This window comes from Protopterus annectens, chromosome 2.part0 (genome assembly GCF_019279795.1).
Source record: "Protopterus annectens isolate FY-2018-M chromosome 2.part0, PAN1.0, whole genome shotgun sequence".
In the NCBI taxonomy this organism is placed as follows: Eukaryota; Metazoa; Chordata; order Ceratodontiformes; family Protopteridae; genus Protopterus; species Protopterus annectens.
In genome coordinates, this window is record NC_056728.1 from 1,343,173,882 (window position 1) to 1,343,195,078 (window position 21,197).

Below are 21,197 nucleotides of genomic sequence, written 5' to 3' on the forward strand. Positions count from 1 at the left end.
TTTCTGTAATCTTTTTCTTTCAATCTTAATATGTCTATCCACCCCTACTAAATCAAGCAACTCTTTCCTTAGATCATTTTCTTCTAAACTGAGGGCACGTACTTTGCTCTCCGTTTCCTGTAGGCATTCTACAGAAAGTCCAGAACATCCTCCTGTGACATATTCTCTTCAGCTGCATCTCCACAATGCTGACTGCATCAGAGTTGTTACTGTTTCCTGCTCATTCCCCTGCTGTGCAACTCCAACTGAACTTCTGTACTGATTACCTACTGAAGGCTCCACAGCATCTTCATGTGGCAAGTGATCAGATGTTTCCCACTCCACTGGTTCCTCTTTAATCAGGGGAATCTCATTGTTCTATCATGAGGTGACGTTACCAGAGTTGGATTTTCTATATTAAATCCTTCACTTTACAGGTAATCCGCAACTTCAGTTTCTAGTCTTTAACTTTTCCATTACTAATCCTCTCTTCTAGTTTCCCCCATTTGTTTTCTTATGTTTTATTGTGAAATTTTCCATCTATGGATGCCTTTTTGCCTGCATTTCTCTTCAAATATCTTTGGTGCTGGCTTTTTTTGTTTATTGGTTTTGCTTTCTCCATCAGTTTTTATTTGTCTAACTTCCACCTTACTAATCCTTCTGTTCTGCATTCCCCTTTGTGATCTTATTTTTGTATTGTGAAATTGTACACATTTGGGTGCCTTTGGCTGTACTCTTCAAATATCTTTTGAGCTGCTTTTTTTAGTGTGGCCACCATCTTTGCATAAATATTGTACCATATCAAATAAATCTCTTTTTCTCATGTCCATGTTTCTTTTTTATAACTTTCAAAAATATCTAGGCTTTGTTAAACTGTAGCAAACTGCTTGGTACAAATTTAGCAAGATGTTACTACAGTTTATACCCGGCTCTGATCACTACAGTCTACTTCGGCCGTGACAATGTCAGCAGATACAAACTTACTTGAGTGCACAATATATGGATTCTGTAGAAGAAAACAAAGGGAGTACAAAAAAGGTTTAACAAGTTACTTTGAATGTATCAATGCTGGGGACACAAAAGCGTTTCCAATTGGAACACCCAGAAAAAATTCAAGAGCAGAGTGCTGCACGTGGAAGATCTTTACAAAGGCAACACCCAAATGGGAACAAATGCAAGAACGAGAGCCCATTGAGCCAGGACAAATTAAGCCGCAGATAATTCAAGGTACTGTAAACCTCTCTGGTACCGTGCTTACAGCACCATCTCTATCTTTATTACAGAAAGGATTAAACTTTATTCCCTATGCAGCAGATGACATCGTTGCTGCACTTACTGACTCAATTTGTGAGAACTGTGAATTTAAAAATATTGTTTAAAGGGAATTTACTAGAATCTGATATACAGAGCAAGAGAAGGAGTACTTTTATACCATTGAGTACACCTGTTCTAACAGCTTTTCACGATGTATGTGAGGTAGACTTAAGAAAGTTCTATGCAACTAGACATGTACATAAAAAATTCAATTTAACTTATGAAGAATCCTTTGCTTTGAAAGCATTGGCTAAGAATAGTAACATTGTTATAAAGCAGGCCAATAAAGGAGGTTCGGTGGTTATCATGGATCGCGTTAATTATATACGCTCCATGGAACTGCTATTGGGGGAAGGGAACACTTTTAAACGCATTACAATGTTTAATGTTAAAAGATACATTAGTGAAGTAAACATGCTGATTTTTGAATTACAACTATGTGGAGACATAGATTTGTCCCTATTTAATTACTTCACTGTACCATGTCCCATCACCCCGCAGTTATATGGACTTCCCAAAATACATAAATCACTGGAAAACCCACCGATGAGACCTACAGTGTCCGGAAAGGGCTGGATAACCGAGCCTATCTCGTAATACCTACAAAGGAAACTAAGTCAGTTTTTGCCAGATTGTCCTAATATTCTGAAGGACACCACTGATTTTATCCTGAAACTACGACATTGGTATGATACCTTAGACATAGGAGCTTTACAGTGTAAGGACTATCTTTTTGTAACGTTGGATATAACTTCATTGTCTGTGGTAATTCCTAATGAGGATGGTATAGAAGCTATTAGGGAATTCTTGGAGTACAAGGGAACTATGTCCGCTAAAGAAATAGAAACTATATGCTCTTTGTTAGAAATTGCCCTGACCAGGAATGTTTTTTTTTTGTTTAATGATGAATTTTATCTGCAGTTATCTGGGGTGGCAATGGGCACATCAGTGGCCAACACGTACGCAAATTTAGTACTGCATCAATGGGAGCAGAACTATGTCTGCAGTAACTTTAATGTGTTAAATCAGAATGTTTGCTTGTACCAACGTTTTGTTGACGACTGTTTTATTGTATGGAAAGGTACTAGCCTAGAACTACATGAATATGTAGAGTATTTAAATAATACTACGACTTTTTTGAAGTTCAACATGCAATATTCTGCTAGTAATGTTACATTTTTGGACCTAAACTTAGATATTAAGGATGGTGTAATTGAAACCAGCATTCACAAGAAAGAGATACATGCTGAAAGATATTTGAACAGATGCAGTATGCATGCGCCTCATGTTTTCAGAGGGGTTATGTTAGCACAGTTTAGAAAGGCAAGTAAACTGAACACTGATGACTCCTTTTTTCTTTGACAACTGGAAGACATGAAAGCTGAATTTATGTCAAGTGGATATGATTATACATAAATGTTAGAACTAAGTAACAAGGTTATATCAGAAAGGGGAACGACTGCTAAACCCATTTTTAAGGTGGGAATTGAAGATAAAGTATCTACTGAAATTTGTAAACCCAGTTTGGAGAAAATTAGATACACCGTGACTTTTAATATGAAGCAATCCAAAACAGCACGCCTCGCATGTACGGCATGCACGGCCAACCAAACTTGAAAAAACACCAAAGGCCAGCATGTATAGTTCCACATTTATTTGGGTATAAAAAGAGAAAAGGACACGTTAATGCCCCAAACGTTAATACTGTTCACTCAGACTAGTTTCGGCAACCGCCTTCTTCAGTAAGAAATAGCAAGACATTTCACCAGCAACCCAGTCATACATTTGTATAAACCCCCAGCCAATAAGAATTGAGGTATATCCCATACATATACATAAAACATGAGTAGGCTGTCAGGCTGTGAATTACATATACATAGCCACAGCAGTATAAAACATATGTCTTCATCTCTACATGTTAATAATATATAAACATGAGAATGACCAAATACTGATACAAATAAAAGTAACCACTTATCAAGGTATACAATATCAGCATAAAAGGAATACATTCTTAGAGAATACAGTTGAAATATAACAACCATACAGAATATAAGGAGACAAAAATTAAATTCAAAAAATGCTGCATCAAAAGTGTGCAGAAATGAAAAAATCATAACAATAGAAATATGCTTATCCTAAATGAATAAAGAGTGGATGTCCTTAAGGAGAAATATGTTTGCTAATCATAGATGGTCATTGAGACCTGGTGGAAATAATGCTCCAAGATGTATAATCCAGTATTTTTCTTTATGACTAAGTATACTTTGCCATCCTTGTTGGTTATGTCTATTACCAGTGATTTTATCTATGATAGTGAACATAAATTTGGCAGAGGGGTGTTTAACAGTATGTTGGTATAAAGCATTGGTCAATTTTTTATTGCGAATATCACTTCGATGTTCACCAATCCTAATTCTTAATGATCGTGAAGTTTTGCCCACATAAAATGAACTGCACTGACAGGTGGCCAAATATATTACCCAACTAGTTGAACAATTGCCAAAGATTCTAACATCATACACCTTGCCAGTGTTTGAACTGGTGAATTGTTTGAGCTTATTCACTTGGGTACATGAAGTGCAGTGTCCACATGGGAAGTTCCCAAAAGTTCATCCCCTGTTATGGTAAGCTGTTTGTACTTAGCCCCTCCACTTTTCTTCTGTTTGTAATGCGAGAATAATGTTCCCAGTGTTTTACCTCTCCTGTATGAGAATGAGCATTGATTTCCCAGGATCCCCCGAAGGTAATCATTGGCTAGCAAAATGTTCCAGTTATTGTTTATAACACTCCTAACTATTTGATGATTCTTGCCAAGAGTGGTAATGAACCTAATATTGTCCTCCTTAGGATTGTTGGTATGATCCTTGTATTCTAGCAATGTTTGCCTTTCCTGTTTGTCAGTCCAAACTCTGGCGGATTCAATGTCAAATGTAGAATATCCCCTATCCAAAAATCTGTTCTTCAAATCTGCTTTGGCATTTTCATAATCAACATTTGAGGAATTGATCCTTCTAATCCTCAAATATTGAGATTTGGGGATATTGCGGATGGTGTGGCGTGGATGCATGCTAGAGGCATGAAGTAATGAGTTAAACTGTGGATATTTACGATGAATCTGTGTATTGAGTGTACGGTCACTATTCCGATATACTGTGACATCCAAGAAATCTATTTGGTCCATGTGAGATGTAATTGAAAACTCAATACCCCATATATTATTGTTTAGATATTCCACAAATTCCATAAGGTAAGTAGCATCTGCACACCACACCATCCAGCAATCATCTAAATATCTCCGCCAAATGTCCATTTCTACTAAATAGATGTTATGTAAGGGATTATATATGAGGCACTCTTCAAGATAGGCCATAAAAAGGTCTGCATAAATCAGGGCAAAGGAGGCCCCCATGGCCGTACCTCGCAGTTGCCAGTAACAGTCCCCTTGAAAATAGAATACATTTTTATTCAGGACATGTTCGGACATACAGATCAGCAACGTGTTGAAACCTGGTGGATATAATTCGGCCTTGTTCAACCAATATTCTAAAGCCTGTAGCCCTGCCCAGTGTGGTATGCTAGTATACAAAGAATTTACGTCCAATGTGCACATCAACCATTCCGGCTCAAGCTGTGTATCTTCAATGATTTTTAAAAATTGGGTTGTATCCTGTATTCTTGCCCTAACCTGTGACAGAAGAGGTTTGAGATATTGTGTTAGGAATACAGATAATGGTTCAGTAAGTGAACCATGGCCAGATACAATGGGCCTACCTGGAGGGTGCGTAATGGATTTGTGTATCTTAGGAAGTAAATATAGAATTTGCTTGGATGGATCCCTAACCTGAAGATGTTGAACAGTTTTCTTAGTAATAATGCCCTCCTCCAAGGCTGCCTCTAAAAATAGATCAATTTCCTGTTTAAATTTGTTAGTGGGATCAATACCCATGTGCATATAGCATTGAGAGTCGGATAATTGTCTAAGACCCTCCTGGACATAATAATCCATGTTTAGAATAACTACAGCTCCTCCCTTATCAGCTTGGAGTATTGCAATGTTGTGATTAGATCTAAGTTCGGAGAGTGCCTCTTTCTCTACAGAGGTGATGTTATCCGATATGATATTACCTTCCAAATGAGGAAAATGTAAATCTTGGAGTACAGCCTGTTGAAAAATGGCCACATTCTTATTCATGGGTGGTTGAAAAGTAGATTTATGAAAAATGAAATCAGAAGATCTTTGAGTGGTGGAGGTGTCCTGTTCTGAAAAAAATATCTTAAGGTTAAGTCTACGGCAGTAATCCATCACATCCAATGAAATTTGATATTGATCAGAGAAAAAACTTGGAACAAAACTCAATCCTTTATTCAGTACTTTGTGTTGGTCATCAGTAAGTACACAATCAGATAAGTTAAGAACATTGTCAAATTGTGTTCTCATTGTTTCAGTAAAGATTGTATCAGTCCTGTCATTGAATCTGTTCCTATTTCTATTGACATGTTTCCTCCCCCCTCTGGGTTTCCTACCACCCCTAAAGGGAAATGAGTATTTGTTTTCTTCTTAAGAGGTGAATTGGCTATTGTTCCACCCTCACTGTCGGTATATGATGACTCCTCCCCCTGATGTGCTAGTGTGGAATTGGTTCCTATGTTTTAGTATGGACCTGGGTCTCTTTCTGGTCCTACCTCTGGTCATTTCTGGGATAGTATCCTGAAATCTCACAGTTCTCTGTGTTTGAAAAGGATGTCCCTTGTCATAATCCATGACATCTCTGTTAAATTTCTTAACTTTTCTATCTCTGATAATTTTGTCATAAATAGTTAGTTCCTTGGACAACCTAACAACTCATGATAGTTGGCACTGGACTGAAATTTTTTACACTCCATACTCAATTCTTTAACTTCTGATACACATAAATCAATGGTCCTTTCGTAGTAAGAGGCTAAGATTTTGACAAAAACCATAGAACCATTTCTTAGTGCCTCATCCCATTCATCAGTCAGCCTCTGTTCAGATCTGCCGACTAATGGGCGAAGTTTAATTCGAAGACCTCTAGGTGCCATGTTTTTATGAAGATAGGCCTTGAAAAGCCTCAGGTGCCAAATATTGGCCCTGAGCCCTTTAAGTCCTTTCTCAAGGTTATGAAACGCCAGTTCACAACTATCAGAAATGTTAGAATTGGGTTGGCTTTGGTTGTTGCTTGGGGTTTGATCTAATCCAAAAATACCTATGTCTTCCCTATCAGCACACAACCCGTCCAATATTTTGTCCAAATCCATAGTAAGTAATAATATAGGTTGTCCAAGAATCAATATAAAGAATGCCTGATATTACAGAATGGAGGACCTAAGGCAGGGCCAGAAAGAGTAACCCAACCAGAACCATACAATAACAACAACCTTGTATAAATAATACACAGGACAAATTCCACAAAAGTATGATTGTAAAAAATCTGAATAATGGCAATATGAGCCTATCTATATAAAATAATGGAAGGAGCCAATTATATTGGGGTACACTGTAGATAAAGATATATATAGATAAATAGCATATGTGTTCTTCCGAGTTAATGTATTAGTGATCCTTAGATATACCTATTTTAACATTCTTCATCTTTAATATATAAGAATCATGGCAAACCATAATTGTATAATCTAAAGTCACATACTTATATAAGGACCCACTCAAAATTGTAGGTTTCAATGAGCCCTATCAAATAGACGCAATAATGCTAATAAGTAGTATTTTGAATCCTAATGCCCCCTATACTCAAATTTAGAATGTATGTTCAATATTTATTAACAGTCACTGGGTACAATGCAGATTTAAACTGAAAAAAACATGTAGATAATAAAATAAGATAAAAATAATTATACAAACAGAAAGCAACACTTGCAATATGTCTGATGATGAGCAACCAAACTTGCACTTATACTATAGTGTATTACACAAATGAACCATCCAACATCCTATTACTTATAGGTATAGTCCAAATTGGTGTACCCACTCAAAGTTGTAGGTTTCAATGAGCCCTATCAAAATAGACACAATAATGCTAACAAGTAGTATTTTGAATCCTAATGTCTCCTATACTCAAAATTTTAGAATGTATGTTCAACATTTATAAACAGTCACTGGGTACAATACAGATTTAAAGTGGATAAAGCATACAGATAATAAGATAAAATAATTATCCAAACAGAAAGCAACACTTGCAGTATATCTGATAATAAGCAACCAAACTTGCACTTGTGCTATAGTGTATTACACAGATGTACTTTCCAACATCCTATTACTTATAGGTATAGTCCAAATTTGTGTACCACATAACGGGTGTTATATAAAACATGTATGTCCATAAATCGTTGAAAACCCACGTTTCCTATTCAAGATCAACCCAATGTTATTTCTGATGAAAGAAATCACAGTTGCTTTCAACCATAGCAAAGACGTTTGACACAAATCTTCTAATGCATACACGTGTCGGTCAACGAACACACATACTTATATATGGTAGTAGTAACACATAAACTGACTATACTATACCCAAACCCAAATGTCTAAAAAGGAATGAGTAGGTTATATGTAGTTGTTCTCAAAATAAGCGCTGAAGCATCACCTTCCGATCACATAGAAAATAATATCCATTATATGCTATGCCCAAAAGTTTAAATAGTCCATGAAGATGAACCAACGATATTTCCAAAAGAATGCTCGTACACGTTCGTAGTAATCCACTTAACCAAATGGCCAAAAAACAAAATGTTCGTAGCATATACTGTAATCCCTGAATGTAGAAAAAATGCCCTTGCGATCCAAAAGTTTCAGTACCTGATTTATGGTGTCATCCTACTCGTAGGCCATGAAAAAAGATTTTGTCTCAAAGATGTGTATGGGCCCATAAAGACATAAGTCCAAACAGCCAACTGACAAAAAAGTAGAGTTCCAAAAAAAGCATTAAAGCCTCAAGTGTGCTGATATAATCCTGGAGTCACGCTGGTGAAAAAAACAAATTTACATCATCAGGGAAGGAGTCATCTCCTGCCGAAAGTGGAGCTAAACGCCAACAGCGAGGTAAGAGAAGCAATCCAAAACAGCACGCCTCGCACGTACGGCATGCGCGGCCAACCAAACTTGAAAAAACACCAAAGGCCAGCATGTATAGTTCCACATTTATTTGGGTATAAAAAGAGAAAAGGACATGTTAATGCCCCAAACGTTAATACTGTTCACTCAGACTAGTTTCGGCAACGGCCTTCTTCAGTGAGAAATAGCAAGACATTTCACCAGCAACCCAGTCATACATTTGTATATACCCCCAGCCAATAAGAATTGAGGTATATCCCATACATATACATAAAACATGAGTAGGCTGTCAGGCTGTGAATTACATATACATAGCCACAGCAGTGTAAAACATATGTCTTCATCTCTACATGTTGATAATATATAAACATGCTAAGAATAGTAACATTGTTATAAAGCAGGCCAATAAAGGAGGTTCGGTGGTTATCATGGATCGCGTTAATTATAAACGCTCCATGGAACTGCTATTGGGGGAAGGGAACACTTTTAAACGCATTACAATGTTTAATGTTAAAAGATACATTAGTGAAGTAAACATGCTGATTTTTGAATTACAACTATGTGGAGACATAGATTTGTCCCTATTTAATTACTTCACTGTACCATGTCCCATCACCCCGCAGTTATATGGACTTCCCAAAATACATAAATCACTGGAAAACCCACCAATGAGACCTACAGTGTCCAGAAAGGGCTGGATAACCGAGCCTATCTCGTAATACCTACAAAGGAAACTAAGTCAGTTTTTGCCAGATTGTCCTAATATTCTGAAGGATACCACTGATTTTATCCTGAAACTACGACATTGGTAAGATACCTCAGACATAGGAGCTTTACAGTGTAATGACTATCTTTTTGTAACGTTGGATATAACTTCATTGTTTATGGTAATTCCCAATGAGGATGGTATACAAGCTATTAGGGAATTCTTGGTGTACAAGGGAACTATGTCCGCTAAAGAAATAGAAACTATATGCTCTTTGTTAGAAATTGCCCTGACTAGGAATGTTTTTTTTTTGTTTAATGATGAATTTTATCTGCAGTTATCTGGGGTGGCAATGGGCACATCAGTGGCCAACACGTACGCGAATTTAGTACTGCATCAATGGGAGCAGAACTATGTCTGCAGTAACTTTAATGTGTTAAATCAGAATGTTTGCTTGTACCAACGTTTTGTTGACGACTGTTTTGTTGTATGGAAAGGTACTAGCCTAGAACTACATGAATATGTAGAGTATTTAAATAATACTACGACTTTTTTGAAGTTCAACATGCAATATTCTGCTAGTAACGTTACATTTTTGGACCTAAACGTAGATATTAAGGATGGTGTAATTGAAACCAGTGTTCACAAGAAAGAGATACATGCTGAAAGATATTTGAACAGATGCAGTATGCATGCGCCTCATGTTTTCAGAGGGGTTATGTTAGCACAGTTTAGAAGGGCAAGTAAACTGAACACTGATGACTCCTTTTTTCTTTGACAACTGGAAGACATGAAAGTTGAATTTATGTCAAGTGGATATGATTATACATAAATGTTAGAACTAAGTAACAAGGTTATGTCAGAAAGGGGAACGACTGCTAAACCCATTTTTAAAGTGGGAATTGAAGTTAAAGTATCTACTGAAATTTGTAAGCCCAGTTTGGAGAAAATTAGATACACTGTGACTTTTAATATGAAGTCATACTTTGTAAAACAAATCACAGAGAAGAATTGGCTAATTTTAATGGCCTCTTCTGAAGTGAAGAATGTTGTGGTAGATAGGCCCTATTTTTGTTATAGAAACTTGAGAAATTAAAAAGCAAATTATGCTATAAAGATTTTACTTCGAAGTCAATACCATCAATAGCTGCAAGAATATGCACATTTTTGTTGTATGAGTTGTACTTGTTGTTCTGATTTATTACGTAAAGGAAGTGAGACTTCTGAACACCCCATTACCAAGGCAAATTATAATTTTAAGTTGACAGCAAGTTGTACTACTGTCAATGCGGTTTATTTAGCTACTTTTGTGTCATGCCCTTCATTCTATGTGGGCAAAACCACAAGAAGATTGAAGGAGGGCATTACAGAACATAAATCGGATATACGTAGGGGAAATTTATTTTATTTATTTTATTTCAGTTTGATTACCGGGGAAGTCCACTGGGCCAGAAAGTGCCCATTTTCAGTGGAGGCCCGGGGAGAAAAGCTCCACAAAAAAATAACCACACACTACACACAATAAGAGGTTACAAAAAGAAATTTCAAATACAGAGGTAAAAATACAAGTATGAATTCATGCAAAACAGGTATAGTAAAATAATAAATTGTCATTGTACAAGCAATGAGACAAAGTTGCAGGTTTTTACATTCAGAGCAATAGGAATCAATTGTCAAGAAATAGGCATCAGTGATTACTGGACAGTTGTGTTATATACATGCTAAGAGTTGAGAGAGAAATTGAAAGAACAGAAGGTGATGGAATAAGTTTGAGTAAGGTAAATAGAAAAGGAGAGGACGTAGTGAAGTTTGCATCAGGAGTTTAGTAGGCTCTATGGGGAAATGTATTTGTATTTATGTAGGGTGAAAGCAGGAGCATTTGCGTTTGGAGGATAGAAATGAGAAAAGTTGAGTTTTGAAAGATTCTGGGTAAGGTATTGTCCTAAGTGAGGGAGGAAGAGAGTTCCATTTTTTGCCTACTATGAAAGAGAGAAGGAGTTGGCCTGCAGGGCGTTTGGGTTTATGAATAGCGATGAAATTTTGATGTTCAGATCTCAGGGATCTGGTTGGGATGTAAGGGGGAAGGATGTTTGTTAGAGCTGGGCACTTATTAGGAAAAAATATTAATTTGTGAGCAGTGGTAAGTTGGAGGTAGTCAAGGTAGTTAGGGAGTTCCAGCCAGTTCAATGATTGTAGGGAGAGGCAGTGGTGAGTACAGGTTTTGGATTTGGTTGCGAATTTGGAGATTTTATTGTAGCAAGTTTCAAGTTTAGAGGTGAGGGAAGAAGACAGGTTAGTTAGAAGAGGGGCTCCATATAATAAGGAAGGAAGGAGATAGGTAGTTGCTAAAGTATGCCTGGAGGAGTTGGAGAGAAAGCGGTTATTCCTGTAGAGCATACCAAGTTTTTGGTATGTTTTGTTGTACGTGGATATCAAATTTGAGGTATTCATCTATGGTGATACCTAGGAGTTTTGCAGAAGGAACCACTTCTATGGCAGTGTTGTTTTGGCTAAGGACTTTGAAAGCATTTTTGTCGAAGGAGTAGGCCCTGGTGGGTGGGAAGAGAAGTATTTTAGATTTATTAGAGTTGAGAGAGAGATGGTTGCAGTGCATCCAGTTCTCAGTAGTAGAAAAAGCTATTTGAGTTTTTGACAGTAATTCTGGCAAGTTGGCAGCGGAGCAAACTAAGGTGGAGTCATCAGCGTATTGGATAACTGTTGTGTCAGGGATGACAGAGTGAAGGTTATTTATGAAGATGTTGAAAAGCATGGGTCCAAGGATGGATCCCTGGGGAACACCGGTGGGAGTGGGCAGGAATGAGGAGGTAGAGTTATTCCATCTGACAGCTTGTGATCTGTCAGATAGGTAGCTGGAGAACCAGGAGAGGGTTTCAGGCGAAAGATGAAGGTTAGAGAGATGACAGAGTAGGTGATTGTGGGAGATAGTGTCGAAGGCTTTAGAAAGATCTAGTAGTGTTGAGGATACTAGTAAGCCGGAGTCTCGGTCCCGATTTACTGTATCTAAGAAGGATAGTAAGGCGGTAATGGTGCTGTGGCCAGGGCGGAAACCATGCTGGGTGGGAGTTATGAGGTTATTTTGGGTTAAGAAAGGCATAAGTTGGTGGTGGACACATTTTTCAAGAATTTTTGATATAGGTGAAAGAAGGGCGATTGGGCGGAAGTTGGAGATATTAGTGTTTTTGCCTCCTTTATGAAGAGGAAGGATGAAGGCAGCATGCCAGAGTTTGGGTACGTAAGATTCTTTTAAAGATCTATTGATTAGGATGCTGATAGGGATGGCAATACCTTCCGCAGCAGCTTTGAGGAAGGAGGAGGGTATGTTGTCAGGGGCATTTGAGCAAGGCTTTAGTTTAGTGAGGAGTCTCTTTATAAAAGTACTTGGAACAGGTTTGAGATTGAAATTAGGAGGGAGAAGAGGAATGAGAGTAGGAAGGATTGTTGTCTGGGAAAGATTTGGTGAGATTAGCTATAGAGTCAGTAAAAAATGTGTTAAAGAGAGAGAGCTGAGTTCTGAGTCAGTTTTGCTAGGGTCAGGGCAGGGGATTATTCCTGGATCCTGGGAGGAGTAGGGAATTAATAGATTTCCAGAATTGTTTTGGGTTTACGTTATTGTTAGACTGAAGTTTATTATAATAGTTTTTTTTTGTCAGAGATGATTAGTTTTTTTGCTTGGTTGCGAAGTTGTGTGTATTGAAGCAGGGTGGAAGGTATCTTATTCTTCTGGTAGAGCTTCCAGTGTTTGTCCCTACAATTCATGATTTGTTTGGTTTCTTTGGAGAGCCATGGAGCAGAATTAGTTTTGACTCGTTTGTTTCTTGGAGGGGCTTGGGAGTTGAGAATTTTTAGGAAAGTGGAGTTGAAATGTTCTACTGCGTTGTCAAGGGGAAGAGTATTTAGAATTTGCCAGTTAATGTGTTTAAGAGTGTTTGAAAAGTTAGAGGGGTTGAAGTTGCTGAGATTACGAGTGTGGATGTAATGAGAACAATGCACTATGTAAGCACATACTGTGCACAGATAATTTGTATAAGTTTAAGTTTAGGGTAACAGATATAGTCTATAAATCTATTAGGGGAGGTAACCTAAACAATGTGCTTGAAATAAAAGAATATGAATGGATTTTACGCCTGATGGCTGATCCCCCCCCCCCCGGTTTAAATAGTGCCGTATCATTAAAACCTATTTTAGTTAAACTACAACAGAACAAGCTTTGATTTCCAAGTTCTATGTATTTTTTAATTTTTGAATGTTGTTCTATCACATGGTTGGCTGACTGTAGTCATGTGATGGTTTTGTGTTCCTATTTAAAGTTTTAGCTGTTGATGTAAATGTGTTTTAGTATTGAGGAAGGGCGTGGAACCGAAAGCTTTGCTTTTCTTATTAAAGTTTTTTCTCTTGACGTTGGACATTGTTGCTGATCACTACAGTACTCAGGTTTTAGTTATTTATTAACTTTTAAACTGTAGCCAACTGTTTGCTACAATTTAGACCACATACGCAGAGTACTACAGCTCTCAGATTTGACTGTAAATGCTTTTAAAAGATGGTATGCATAAAAACAGATCAGGATCAGCTGACAGAGCCCCCCCACTTTGCGTCTGTGTCAGTTACCTCTCATGCTCCTCCCTAGCTACTCTACTGTCACCTCAAAGTCTAGTTAACAAAAAAAAAAAGAAAACTCTCTCTCTCTCTCAAAATCACTGCAGTCTATTAATACAGATTTGTTATTATTCTGTTCTACACTGTTACACTGTACTACAACAGTGTGGTGGTGGTGCTGTGGTAGCGTTGTCGCCTCACAGTAAGACGCTGTCCGGTTCGATTCTCAGCTAGAGCGTCTTCTGCGTGGAGACGTGCGTGAATGGATGTACCTTCGTTGAAGGTTGTGCGTCAGGGCTGGTAACTCGGCATGTAAAAATCAACTACCAATCATTAGCGGACCGGAGTTCCGCTGTGGCGACCCCTAATCGGGAAAAGCCGAAAGACTCAACAACTGTTACACTGTACTACTGTAGTCAACATTATACTCTATAAACACATCTGGCAAGAAAATTCAAGGGTAGTTGGGTGCCTACAAAAGAGTGTGTGGAGTAGATTCTGGTTCCAAATGAAAATACAGAGTAATTGTTAGAGTGGAAACCAGAAGAGAAAAAAAGCAGTAAAGTGATAAAGAATTCAGTACTGTGACCAGTACTGTTTAGTATGTTTGTGTCAAAACATTTCAGAAAGCCAGATTATTTAATAAAATGATGATATAAAGAAAGCCCTATTCTCAACGATGGGTGGGCAGTCTGACCCTCAAAATGATCAGCTATAAGTTTATCCATTTCATTTATAGTGAGATTACCTTTAAGCAGCAGAAAGGATGAAAAACAGATACTGGGATTATTAGTTAATCATAAGTACAATTAGGTGCAGAGTGAAATGACTGCAGTAAAGACTAACACCTGACTGCATAGCATGATAAATGGATTCTCCTAGATGTTGAGCTTGGAATTATGAATACTGAAAACAGTTCTGGTGGAATCATGTCTCTGAAAAGTGGGCAGCAAAGTTACTTAAATGGAGAAGGATATGGAGTGGCTATTGTGTTAACAAGGATTTATAAAGCCGCCAATGTCAACATCACAAAGCAAGAGAAAGGAGAACACAAACTAGATACATTACAAATTGTTTATGGAAAGCTGAAGGTGTAGGAAAAATGAAGAAGGGCAAAGGGAAAATAAGAGTACATGAATGAAAGTTGGAAAGGGTTGATGTTTAAAGTCACATTTTACTTCAGAGAGAGTTTGCCAAGGCCCTGTAATACAGCCTAATGTAGAGAAGCACAGTGCAGGTCATAAAACAGAAAGTTGCTTGGGACACATAACGGGAGGAGCAGCTATTTTGAGCCCAGCTGTATCACGTGTTCTTCCACATGCATCTTTTCTGCTTTTTACTGTGGTAACAAAACTGAAATACTTATGATGCTAGTTAACCTTTCTCATCAGTGTACACTATTGTATATGTTTTTCCAATTATAATTGAACATAAAGTGCTAAAAATTAAACAATGTGTAAAATATTTAATAAACTGACAGAAAAAGCAGACATGTAAAATAAAAAAAGAAATATGATGCATGACTTGCTGATGCCGTTTTTCTTCTTTAGGTGCTCAAGCATATTAAGAAAAATAAACATCACTTGTTTGTCATCAGCATGGCATAGTGACTGCCTACATGCACAAAGCAAGTGGCTTTGTATTAAGTAGACAGAATAAAAAAGTCCACTTTCTGCAACGTATGCAGAAATAGTCAGAGCCACAACTTTGATGTTGCTGACAGCAAACAATATTACAGTGCATCAGGATTCCATGCTGCTGCATTCAAGTTAAGACCTAGGTTATAAAGTTAAATACAGCTCAGTCAAATGACATCAAGGATGACAATGGCAGTTGACAGCAAAACAGCTTAAACGAGTTTGAAGTTGGGATCAAAGTCTGCCCTTTCCCCCTGCACCACCCTTCTATAAGCAAATGTGAAGCAACTTCATCCCAGAGTGGAGAAATCCCTTTAAGGATTCTGCCTGCCAGCTTGTGTTTGACTCACTGTCCTGTTCGTAAACATGTACAATTCTAAGATTCCTTCTGCGCTGAAACAACAGCAAATTCGTATTTACTTTCTTCCTTCTTTTCTTACAGGTTCACAGGTGAGTACATAGCCAGCTGCCCTTGCAGGCCATTTTAAGCCTAGCTAAGCTCCCTTTAGGTGCATGAATTATACCATCTGATGTTAGATTGGTCTTATCCATCCCATGGTTAATACTTATGTATTACCTCTAGTGACAATAACTGGGATCATATCATAGATAATCTGAGGGGATCCATGCACAGGATAGGGCATTTAGGTGCTGCCTCTTGTCCATTAGTAATATAGGGGATAGTCATGGGGTAAATTTTTTGGTTTCCCATTCACAGATCTAAGTTGCATTTGAATATGGATAGGGATAAGTTTTGTTTTATGTTGATAAGGAGTCTCCTCCAGAGCACCTGTATCCTCTGCAAAATATACCCGTCCCTCCAAACTATTCATGCTGATGTTAAAGAGGTTTTAAATCCCTACACAGAGTATTCCCGATGCCATGTGGTTTTCTGATTTGGGATAAATACATTAGTACTAGGTTGGAGGATGCCTTGCAGGCCAGCCACAGGTCACCTCTTAACAGATATGAGATATCAAATCTAATGGCTTTGAGTAATTCCAAGCATAACATATTGTTTAAGACCTTGTATCCTTTTATTAAGGTATCGCTGTGCGCATTCTAGTTGTTCCATGTGTCTGGACAGACACATGCCAAACAGGAAGTATTATACTTAATTAATTGGCCTAATGAGGGCTGAGTAAAGGGAGACAATCACATCCCTAGATCTAGATATAATCCTTTTGTTTATTAAGCTGTGCTATATAAAAGGTTCTTTTTATGACAATGGACACATGTTGGTCAAAAGTTACATTACTATACACAAGTTCCCACATCCCGAACAACTGATCAACTCTTAGGGATGTGTTTTCAATGTGGTAGTTCCCTGTGGTGAATGACTTCCCAAAGTACATAATAATGTATATTTTTTTTACATTCCTAGATGAGAGTTATGGTGGCAGCACAGTACTTACTTGACTTTGCTCCTTAAGCTGGGTACTTAAGAGTAGTAGAACTAACAGAAATAAACATTTGTTAACTAAACTTAAAACATCTGAAGTACATACCTGTTCCCTGGACAATTTGATGTCAGCACACTGACATTCCGCAGCAATCAGAGCTTTCACATTCTTGGGACTCAATGGATCAAGGTGCAGTGTTGGCCACAACCTTTAAGAAGTTAAAGAGTAGTGAGCACTTAGCAAGTCTAGACATGCACACCATAAGACAGCAAAGTTCTTGTAAATAAAGCTTTTCTTTCATGTGATTATTCTGCTAGTTATTCAGATATACATTTAGGCCATATACACTACTAGTAATGAAGTAAGCAATTTACTCAAATTGAGAAGCATCATATCTTCAGATCTGAGCAGATTACCCCATATCATCATAAAGTACAGCTGTGGAAAATCTTACCATAAGGGTAGATTTCTCTCTCTTCACTGTTGCAGTATTCTTTACAACAGTCATCCCCTGCCAAGGGTGGCCCGACATCTGACCAGTCTACCAAAGCCTTTACATTGCTAAGGGTATGCCATACATCACACGTATGCTCCCCAAATACAGTGCAGGGCATAAAGGTGACATCCGTATGTACCATCCTAAGAACTGAGAGCCCCAGTAGGAATGCCAGTCCAGAAATAAGAGAGGTAACGAGCACATTCAGAAGGGAAAAGAACCAGCAGGAGGAGGGAGAGAGTAAATACTGAAACAGTAAAGAGAATACTGGACCAGCAGAGCCCTCTAGGAACCCATGAAGGACAGCCCATCACATCCAACTTATAGTGCTTGGTAAAAGTATGCAGAGAAGTCCAGGTAGCTGCAACAATAGAGGCTAGTACCTAAATCACTGAAAAAAGCACCAAGAAGAAGCCACAGTCCTAGTAGAATGAGCCTTAACAGAAGGAGGAAGCCTTTTGCCATGAAAAGAACAAAAAGAAATGGCTTTAGATATCCAATAAGGAACAGTTTGTTTGGAAGCAGCCAATCTTAAAGATCTAGGATGAAAGGAAACAAAAAGCTGATCAGATTTGTGAAAAGCTTTGGTCTTAGACAAAATCTGAGTTGTCTATGCACATCCAAGGTTTGCAAAACCTTCTCAATAACAGACTGCAGAAAAAGGAAAAAAGTGGATAAATGAATAGATTGGTTAAGAGACAACTCAGTCACCACCTTGGGCATAAAAGAAGGATTAGTACAAAGGGACACCCTGTCCTTATGGAAAACTAAAAAAGAAGGATAAGGCATAAAGACTTGAAGCTCAGACACCCATCTGGCAAAAGTAAGGGCCAACAAAAGTACAGTCTTCCAAGAACAATGCTGCACAGAAGCTGAAACTGCAGGCTCAAAAGCAGCCTGGGTCAATTTCTCTATATAAAAAAAAAAAAAAAAAAAAAAATTACGATCCCAGGGAGGAGGTGCAGGCTTCCTGGGATGTCTAATATGAAGGACACCTTTAAGAAACTGTTTAGCTTCAAATCTAAAAGCTAAAGCAGGTGCTAAAGGCAGACAAGCAGAGAGCTGACAAGAAGGCCTTAACAGAAGAATATGCCGACACAGCATTGAGCAATTCACACAGATAAGATAAAACCAAAGGAATGTTCACAGAAAGTGGAACCAGGTTACACGAAAGACACCAAACAGAAAACCTCTTCTATTTGGATAAGTTGGATTTCCTAGTAGTGGGCTTCCTGCAGGACCCTAAGCATGTCTTCAGAAAAGAGGTGTCTATATGGAATCAAAATCCTATCACCCACAATGTCAAATGAAGAGTGGATAGGTGGGGATGGATAAGAGATGCCTTGTCTTGTGTAAGTAGAGGTCCACCCTGTGAGGTAAATTGTGATAACTGCCCTTGGCGAAAAGCAGAAGAGGGAATCGATGCTGTTTGGGTTAAGACAGAGTCACCAGCAAGATTTTGGGAGCATCCTGTTGTATTTTGAACAGGACTTCTGTAATGAGATGAATGGGAGAGAAGGCATAAAGAAACACCCCCTTCCAGGAAAAAGATATGGCATCCACCTTCCAGACCAGAGGACATGGGGGTCTGAGACAAAAAACAGGAAGCTGTCTGTTCAGATGGGAGGCAAAAAAAAACACATAAGTAATAACCCACTGATGAACAATGTCCGGAAACACATCCCAGTGAAACATCCACTTGTGGGATTGTTTTATGGCCCTCCTCAGAGTCTGCCACAGTGTTCTGACCTGAGGGAATGTAAACTGCCTGAAATGTCACTCGATGGGTAGCTAGTTCCCATACTAGAAGTACCAACCCCCATAGGAGATGAGCTTGTCCCCCACTGCTTGCTGACATACCACAACACTGTGGTATTGTCTATAAAAAAAAAAAACTTGAGTGACCCTGGAGAGAAGAGAGGGTGAAATGTTCGAACAGCCAACATTAAGAGCTCTCATCTCCTTGATACTGACGTGGTTTTTCTTTTGATGAGGTAACCAAAGGTGCTGCACGTTTACAGCCTAGGGATGCTCCCAATCCCACGTCTAAAGAGTCTGTGAACAGTTCCTGAGGGGGGAAGAGGAGGCTGAAAAGGGAGCCCTAGAGTGACAGCTGCTGAATCCACCACTGAAATTCCAGCTTAAGGCATGGAATAAGATGGCTGAGAAATCAAGGGGATGAAAGTGCTGAAGCCAAACTGACTTTAGAAACCACTGAAGTTTTCTCATGTAGCTGCGATCGAGGCCAGAGGAGGAGGAAGGGATTGAAAGAAAAGTAATGAGAGTTAAGGCCTTGGGGAGAGAGTCAGGATGCCAACACTGGAACACTCTAGATCCTCAGAAAGACATGATCCTGTGAAGACGTTAGAAAGGACTTTTGGAAATTTATAGTGAACCCCCAGGTTTTGCGACAGAGAGATGGCAAAGTGAAGATGCTGCAGATGAATCTCTGGAGAGGAGGTTAGAAAAAGTAGACTATCTAGGTAGGGAAATACCAGAGTCCCCCTTAGCCTGCAAAAGACTATCACAGGAATGAGGCATTTGGTGAATACCTTTGGGCAGTAGAAAGGCCAAAGGGCAAAGCAGAGAACTGAAAATTCCAGGAAGCAACAATGAAAGGTAAAAACTTCCTGAAAAGGGGGTAAATGGGGCTATGAAGGTAAACATCCTTGAGGTCCAGAGAAATCAGAAAAGCCTGAGAAGCAACAATGGGAACAAGGTCTGGGGGGATGACATCCAAAAAGAAGGAACCTTCAGAAAGGTGCTCAGGTGAAAAAGTTCTAGCATGGGTCTCCAAGTGCCTTTTTTCCTGGGGACCAAGAACATTCTGGAATAAAACCCTTTCTCCTTCTGAGAAACAGGAACTTCCTGAATAGTTCTCAGAGTCAAAATACTCAGGAGCACCCATGGAAAAAAATGGCAATCGCTCTTGAGAGGGCTAAGGAATGCCCATGAAAGGGAAAAGAGATTTCCAGACCATGTAGCACCCTAGGTGAATGATGGACAGAACCCAGGAGTAATATGTAACCAAACTGAAGAGAAAGAGAAAGGAATGCGGCTGACAAGAACAGGATAGTCAGACAGCACCTAGTTTGTCAGAAAAAAGGAGATTACTGTGCAGTAGTAGTCTGGGTAGCTTTAGCCAAAGGAACCCTTTTCCCACCTTTTTTACCTTTGGAAGGAGGAGGACGACGAGGCTGCCTGCAAACAAAGGCTGACTTATTAGGGTAATTCCTTTGGAATTTAAGCACAGGGGAAACAAAAATACGTTTCAGCTCTTTGTAAGGCCTTACCCTTTTCCTGTAGGGCCTTAAATCAGCGGCAGAGCACCAAACAAATGTCTGTTATCCCAAGAAGCATCCATCAAGTTAGCCTTAATATCATCAGGCAGAGGTTGAGGCTTAAGCCAGGAATATCTCTTCATTCACAGAATCAAAAGCAGCAACTCTAGATGAAGCACTTGCTGCATCACAGCTGCACTTGACAGAATGGAGTTTCAACTGAGAGGAAGTCCCTAACAAGGCGAGGGCAGAAGTCTTCCCCCTCAGAATAAGAGGGTCAAAAATAACCAGACAGGCCTGAGAAAGAAGAGCAAAAACATATCTTGTCATATGGGTCTGATAACAGACAGGCTGGAAAGCAAGGGTAGCTGAGGTATACATCTTATCTAGCCTTTCCATAGCTCTGCTATCCTTATCAGATGGATGCAGGTTTGTAAAAGGCAGTAACTTAGAAGGCTTGCTCGTCAGATGCCACAGACACCACAGAAGGGTTGGCAGATGGGCATCTACACAGAAATTTGCAATCAGCAGGGATTTTAGAAAACCTATCAGTTTTCTTTAAGGGCAGGGGGCTGGGAATCAGAAGAATAAGTTAGTCGAACATCTCAAGAATAATGAAGGTACACTTCTCTTATGGACCTTTTGGCTTAGACTCCCGGTTCTAATGGCAATGATGT

The 21,197-nt window shown here is 38.8% G+C and overlaps 1 protein-coding gene across 1 annotated transcript in view; it reads right to left on the reverse strand.

Annotated features, from left to right (window-relative positions):
* Positions 1-21,197, reverse strand: part of NPHP3 (nephrocystin 3) — a gene marked incomplete at its 5' end in the record, with an annotated part of 1,580,737 nt that overhangs the window by 840,513 nt on the left and 719,027 nt on the right. The window contains one exon of the mRNA XM_044060401.1: positions 16,849-16,951. Coding sequence (XP_043916336.1) covers positions 16,849-16,951 — 103 coding nt within the window. The remainder of the gene's footprint in view (positions 1-16,848; positions 16,952-21,197) is intronic.